This window comes from Alosa sapidissima, chromosome 2 (genome assembly GCF_018492685.1).
Source record: "Alosa sapidissima isolate fAloSap1 chromosome 2, fAloSap1.pri, whole genome shotgun sequence".
Lineage (NCBI taxonomy): Eukaryota > Metazoa > Chordata > Actinopteri > Clupeiformes > Clupeidae > Alosa > Alosa sapidissima.
Genome location: NC_055958.1, coordinates 42,844,311 through 42,852,069, shown reverse-complemented (window position 1 = coordinate 42,852,069; position 7,759 = coordinate 42,844,311). Strand labels below are relative to the sequence as shown.

General features: G+C 41.5%; 1 protein-coding gene across 3 annotated transcripts in view; it reads left to right on the top strand.

The window, feature by feature from the left end:
• Positions 1–894: 894 nt before the first annotated feature.
• LOC121703889 (butyrophilin-like protein 10) overlaps positions 895–7,759 on the top strand; it is a 43,666-nt gene continuing 36,801 nt past the window's right edge. The window contains exon 1 of one of the 3 annotated variants that reach the window (XM_042084369.1): positions 895–1,052. Coding sequence is in view for 2 of the 3 variants with exons in the window: in XM_042084367.1 (XP_041940301.1) it covers positions 937–1,048 (112 nt within the window). In the remaining variant the exon portion in view is untranslated. The remainder of the gene's footprint in view (positions 1,053–7,759) is intronic. The other 2 variants (XM_042084367.1, XM_042084368.1) reach the window with 2 other exon arrangements.

Here is a 7,759-nt window from a genome sequence, read left to right as displayed (position 1 = left end):
GTCAAATAAATGTCGAATTGACATCAAAGCTTGACATTGAATGATATCAGAATAGCATCAAAACGACATCAACATCATGACATCTTGACGTCAAATAAATGTTGAATTGACATCAAATGGCAACAAAGTATGACATCAAAATAACATCAAAACGACATCGCGGCGGTCAAAATATTGACATCAAATTGACATCAGTACATTGACGTCAATACAACTTTCATTCTAGACCTGTTTTTTGACATAATTTTGACGTCAATGTTTGATATCATATTGATGTTGAATTGACATCAAATGCCCACTGGGAAGGGATTGAGGATCATGAAAACGTGCCCGAAATTCACATTCCTAACTCTATAGAACCAAGACCTTAGCATATGTGGTGAAATTCTGAGCTATGCCCATAGACTTCAATGGAGCAGTCGCTGCCTCTGCTCTGCATAAAGGGGGATTTTGACCCCCCCTCGTGCGATCCGGGTTCCCGGAAGTGGCTCCTGATGAAACATCTTGCTCCGCCTTAACAATCTTTGCTTCAATTCCATAGAACACTGCTGAATGCAACCACACTGTCCAGTTCTATATATGAAGGGTTCAGATGCAAAAGCCTCTAAATGCCACCTATGTCAAAAATGAGATAAAGATGGTGAGGGGATGCTCTCCACACATAGTATACGCTAATCAAATAATTTAACTTCTAAACCCACTAAATACCACTCTCTTCCTGGTCTGAAATATCGATTTATAGGCAAAAACCTATAGGAGCCTGAATTTAAATGCTCATTTAAAAGAAAAGTGGTCAGACGGATTTAGAGGGTTTTGCATCTGAACTCTTCATATACAGTCTATGGTCTGCAAGGGGTGAATAGAGAGTGATCCGGCTCGCTGGCTGCCGTCTTCCTGCCTCTAAAACCGGAAGTTTTCAGAAGTTACTTCTCTTCGATGAAGAGAAAGTTTGCGACCGACAATACTTCACACATACACGCACATACTATCCTACAACTGCTCGTGCCATTTGGACTTCTTAACGTTGAGTTCAAGATCTTCCTGACCTGTGAGTAAGTCAGTGGCCTTTAGAGCTGCTAATTGTTCTTTGATTTAGAAATGTATGTTTTTGCTAAGCATGGTAGAGCTAGACATGAAGTTAGCCGACAGCTAGCTTAGCTGTGTTATTGTTGTCAGAGTGGCTGGCCAGAGAGATTTGACATGATGAATCGTTAATTAACGAGGTGACAGAATGCCTGTGTTAAATACTGTACTTTGAATGTCTTCTTGCCAATAAAACAAGAAGAAGAAGAAGAAGAAGGGAAAGTTTCAGTAGATACTGTCTATGCTTAACTCCCTGTCGAAAGTTTTGCGACCGACACAACGTTAGGTTACATACACAGCCATTCGGACTTCTTAAAGGAGAATTCCGGTGTGATATTGACCTAAAGTGTATCTAAACATGATACCGAGTGTGAACGTATGTCTCATAGCCCATCTCGACTTGTCCCCTGCACTCCAAAATCTGGCGCTAGTTAGCCGATGCTACCAACAACGTTTTCAGTAGTGGTGCTTCGGCATCGGGCTAGCCATGCAAATAAATCACTGTTTTACACCCATTTACGAGGCTCAATGTATCTCCACCATAGACTGTATATATAGAACTGGACAGTGTGGCTGCATTCTACAGTGTTCTATGGAATTGAAGCCGCCGAGGCGACGCCATCTTGGAAAATTTGGAGCCAATTTGAAGTGCGGCTGCGCAGCAAAAGTTGAAGCATGCGCAGTGAAGAGGAGTCGCGGTCAGGCACGCCCACTCAGTTGCCACTCAGCGAGTTAAACACGCCCCTTGTCAAGTGAAACCCGCCCCCTTCTCCTTTCCACAACGCAGGTCGACTCGGCGCAGAAGGCTAGCTGGCTGGATGAATTTTGCGGCTGTGAGTTAGCTAAACAGTACAAACAACAATCGGTTTGTTCTTGTCTGGTAAGTGTTGCGTATCAATTGAAAAGTTTTTTTTTTGTCTATTGGTGTTCTTAAATACGTCTAAGAGAGCTTATTATGTTGATTATAGACTGTGACAATTTAGTATGGTGAATACTAATGAGCTAACAACAGAAATACGGACAGCGAATTAGATGCTAACGTTAGCAGCTACATTAACGTTACCGTTAACGGGAGGCTAAGTTAGTCGTTGAAGTGAAGATTAGCACACAGCTCCCGTAACAGTCGATGCATGATATACTTGGTTTTATTAGTTGTTGCTGTTTTCAAATATCTCAATCTTGATGTATGCCATCTCAACATGGAGTAACCATTGACTGTACATGGGGATTAATAACACTAGACAGTCAGTACAGTATATGATGTGATAAAGCAACGCAAGTTAACGTTAACGTAATGTGAAGCATGGACCTCATCAACCCGTCATGTTAATGTAACTACTAGCCAGTTTGCCAGCGTTGCATTTTTTCTAACGTTAACGACAGACACCTGTTAGAGCTACTTCTGTGATGGTAGGTCGGTAGCATAGACTGTAAAAAAAATAGATCGGTAGGTCGGTAGTTGTAGACCGTATAAGTGAATGATCGATAAATGAAACGCCTGCATTAAACACTACGCCAAGAACCAGTCACTTCCCAGGGATATCGGTGAACATTTGAGAAAGACCTTAGTTTGTCATCTAACGTCCATGATCAGTCATACTGATAACGTTATTTTTCAAGCTGACGCAAGTTAATAACATTCACACCGCATATTTAAATGTGTAGTTAACATTAGGTAGGCTGTAAAGTTTTTTGCACACACACATATTTAATTAATTGGTATTACTAGTGGTGTTGAGTGCCTGATTAGATGCTTTGTAATGTTGTAAAATTGTCTGACTAACTTTATTGTAACTTTTCTTTTTGCAGGTAAGATATGGGTGATGGCTAAATGTACTGGAGGTGGCGGCAAGGTGGTCTCCATGATCTACATTAGTCTGCAAGCAAGGGAATGCCTACGTGAAGTGGTTTGGCTGGAGTGGTCTGAGGTGGCATGTCCTCCCCCTTTCTCCAAGTCCCCTGACATCCATCTCCCTGACATCACCCACCGTCACTGGATCAACATGAAGCCCCTTATACATGGGACATGGCACAGCACCACTACGTTCTGAAAACACATGACTTTCAATAACTTGCGTGGCACCAAGAAAAGTCTGCCGCTGCTCTGAACCTTCTGTTAATGTGACATCATTCATACTTGAGTCTGTACACATCCCTTTGTTTCTATTTTCTTTATTGATGTCACCCAAACTTCAACTTTCTGTATGCCCCTGAACTCACACAAATTGTAAATTGCAATGCGCCATTTAACCAGTGGTGTAGTCTAGTTAGTTAGTTGTAGTGGTGGGTATACTGTGAGCAACCCCAAATGTTATTAAATACGTATCCTTGCCTATTTTAAATGGGTATACTGAGATGATTATGCTTTTTAAATGGGTTTACTGTGTAGTCCTGTGTATCACGTAGACTATACCATACCACGGTCATTTAACTGCCTTGGTATTTAAGTCAGAGGCCATTGCTTAGTATTTAACTGTAGCCTACACAAAGATGTAGACGTTACTAAAATAATAATTATTTGTTGATACTAAATCAATATTGAATGTTTTTTTTTTATTTCTTTTGTGTGATATATCATTCAGAATGCTGTAACATGACTGGTCTTCAATCAGCCAAAGAGGACACATCGTAACTCCTCTCCTAGTTACTCTCCATTGGCTCCCTACAGTACCCAGAATTTAATTTAAATCTCTCACTTTGGCCTATAGGACACTGACTGGATCTGCTCCTTGTTATTTTAATTCAATGATCAAGATATACATCCCCAACCGCCCACTGCGGTCTTCTGATGAGCTTCAGTCTTAAACGCTAGGTCAAATTCAAGACTCTTTTCCTCAGTGGTTCCATGTTGGTGGAATGAGTTGCCCAGTGCTCTTCGTTCTTGTGATAGTTTTTGGTCTTTTAAGCACTTCTTATACATTATGGTTTGTATGCAGTAGTACTGTTTTATTTTCATTATAGGCTGTTGATTAATTTTACAAAAATGTATTATTGATATTCTCTTTAATGTAGTCTTACCATGTTTTTGATATTATTGATTGAATGGGCATTATTATTTATTATTGCTTTCACCCCTCATTGTTTATTTCATTAGGCTATTGATTGATCCCTGTTTTAAGTATTATATTGTTTTGTATTTGTTAAGGGTAACCATAACCATCATCATCATAATGTGGTATTTTCTTATGCACTTGAAACAAAGAATAAAAATGTTTCTTTAAACGTAGTACCACTTTAAACACATCACACACTGAACAGCAAAGTAGCTTCCTGATTATGTGTAAAATGTTTACAGAGTATCCTGATGTAGTAGGTCCATGTTCTCATATTTTTACAGCTGACATGAAGACTGCAGCATTACATTTTTTATTTATAATGGAGCACCCTCTCTGGTGAAAGACTAGCAAGCCTGTGGTAGAGGCATACGATTACATTATTTTCAGATACCGCTGTTATGAGCATACTAAGCAAATTGTCCATTTGTAACTTTGAATCCTACCTCACGTTAAGCTATGGTCCAATAATGTGTTCACTAAAACACAAGTAAAGTTATTTGTCGGGGTGATTCATAAATGGGCATACCGAGGTTGTCGACCTAGCAGGCTAGGTGGCGTTTATTGCCATTCGCAAAACTAAGCAAGAGTTAACGTTAATGAAACTTAACATCGCCTTCTCCAGTGACAAAGTGTATTCAAATGAAGTTGCAACGATGATGGCGGCAATCACTGGTTACGTTAAACCATTTGAAACAAGTAGGACTAAATTATGGGGACTATGGCTAACGTCACTTCGGATCAATATAGCAGAGCCCTCTTACTTTACCTATCAACTGGCTAATGCTAGCATGATGTAGCATGCTATGAGCTAATATACGTAGCATCTACGAAAGAACAGCACATATCTTTTTTCACAAAGAATCTGTAACTACACAATGTATGACTATCAATATGTATTTAGTCAGACTGATAAGATATAGCCTAATGATAATGACAGCAACACTTATTTAGGTTAGATTATGTGTCGAAATCAGGTGTCGTTAAAATAAGTGAGCGATGGCGTGGTAGTGTCTGCAGCCTAGACGGTAAAACATAATGGACAAAGCGTCGTGTCTGCAGCCAGCCAGCTGTCAATCATAGGTGTAAACACGCCCTTTTTAGATTTGTTAATATAACATTAAAAAAAATAATTTCAGCGAGAAAAGAAAAATTGTGTGTATTGAAGCATCTTGAAAACTATGTTTTCGAATAAAAAGTTGTTGATACAAAAATAGTTTTAGGTGAGAAAAGTGACACGGAAAGTTGGCTACTTGGCCATTGAAATACATGGGGATGGGCGGAGTTACACATTGTACTGCAGCCAGCCACCAGGGGGCTCTGGACTAACGCTCGCATCACTCTTAACAGACGGCACACTGTCCAGTTCTATATATACAGTCTATGATCTCCACACTTCATTGGTAGACTTCCGAGGGCCCTGACATTTAAAACGAGACATTGAGAACTTTGAAAAAGCACTGGTAGTTTACTTACAAGACGATTTATACAGACAGTATCTTCACAAAGTTTAACGTTTGCAGCCATCTTGAATTTAGTCACGATAAGTCGAGCAACGAGTAAGAATGAACAGCTATGATAAGGGATCAGATTCCAAAAATAATTCAGTGGAAATGCATGGATTCCAGTTTCTTCCAGTAGCAGCAACTGGAATCCATGCATTTCCACTGAATTATTTTTGGAATCTGATCCCTTATCATAGCTGTTCATTCTTACTCGTTGCTCGACTTACTTGTCATTGAGGTCATCATAATGCAGCATACTTGTCATTGAGGTCATCATAATGCAGCATACTTGTCATTGAGGTCATCATAATGCAGCATACTTGTCATTGAGGTCATCATAATGCAGCATACTTGTCATTGAGGTCATCATAATGCAGTGCTTTACTGACCTGCACAACTCACAACCCACACACACACATACCAAAAGACCAACCTGCTTCCCTCTGGCCCATTTATTCTTAGGGAATCTGCATCCATGTCACACTCTAATCTACTGTTACAGCACTCATAGCCCTCTCTGTCCTCAGCTCCTCTACAGCACTCATAGCCCTCTCTGTCCTCAGCTCCTCTACAGCACTCATAGCCCTCTCTGTCCTCAGCTCCTCTACAGCACTCATAGCCCTCTCTGTCCTCAGCTCCTCTACAGCACTCATAGCCCTCTCTGTCCTGCTGCAGCTCCTCTACAGCACTCATAGCCCTCTCTGTCCTCAGCTCCTCTACAGCACTCATAGCCCTCTCTGTCCTGCTGCAGCTCCTCTACAGCACTCATAGCCCTCTCTGTCCTCAGCTCCTCTACAGCACTCATAGCCCTCTCTGTCCTCAGCTCCTCTACAGCACTCATAGCCCTCTCTGTCCTCAGCTCCTCTACAGCACTCATAGCCCTCTCTGTCCTCAGCTCCTCTACAGCACTCATAGCCCTCTCTGTCCTCAGCTCCTCTACAGCACTCATAGCCCTCTCTGTCCTGCTGCAGCTCCTCTACAGCACTCATAGTCCTCTCTGTCCTGCTGCAGCTCCTCTACAGCACTCATAGCCCTCTCTGTCCTCAGCTCCTCTACAGCACTCATAGTCTTCTCTGTCCTCAGCTCCTCTACAGCACTCATAGCCCTCTCTGTCCTCAGCTCCTCTACAGCACTCATAGTCCTCTCTGTCCTCAGCTCCTCTACAGCACTCATAGTCCTCTCTGTCCTCAGCTCCTCTACAGCACTCATAGCCCTCTCTGTCCTCAGCTCCTCTACAGCACTCATAGTCCTCTCTGTCCTCAGCTCCTCTACAGCACTCATAGCCCTCTCTGTCCTCAGCTCCTCTACAGCACTCAGCCGGAACGGAAAATGAAACAGCGATTTTTCTAGGCTGATTTGACATGGAACTCTACTCTCATTCCAGCGTTATAATCTAGGAACACCATGAGCACAGCAGCGCAATATCATGCTGTAGGCGAACTTCCAGCAACAAGGTTGAGCTGCATCAGACGAATTGGTTAGTGAAGATTATACCGCCGGAATGAGCGTATGGTTCCATGTCATCAGCCTAGAACATCGCTACATTTGATATTCCGTAGGTCTTATTAGAGGGAGAGCAGCTTCACAGAAGAGAACTTCTGACGGCAAATTTGAGGAAAAGTTGGTAAACCACCCTCCTTACCTAATTTGAGGGTGCTGATTCTGAATATTTTGTTTACCAAGTTCAATGGGTTACTTGCACGAAAGGCTGTTAATACGGCCGCTTTGTTTCCGGTGGAGCGTTAACTGTGTTGTATCGGCATGTTCTGTTATATTCTGCTCCTTACATCTTCACTGCGACACTGAATATCTTGTGTACCCAATAATACAAATTTTAACTTGCATAAATCCTTCTTTATCGTAACATGCTGATTTACTAGGTGCAACATCCAATGGGGTCCGTGTAGAGACACTAATTACATTAACAATAGCGGCAGGTTCCAACACACCTGGCTTCACCGGAAAAGAAACGAGCGCATTAGAGCCTTTCGTGCGAGTAGCCCATTCTAAGTTCTAAGCCGCATAATCAGCATTTTAACATAAAATAGCGAATTATTTTAATTTTTTTTTTTGGCTTATTTTTCCCTAAATTGGGTTGATTTCAAAAGTAATCACTAA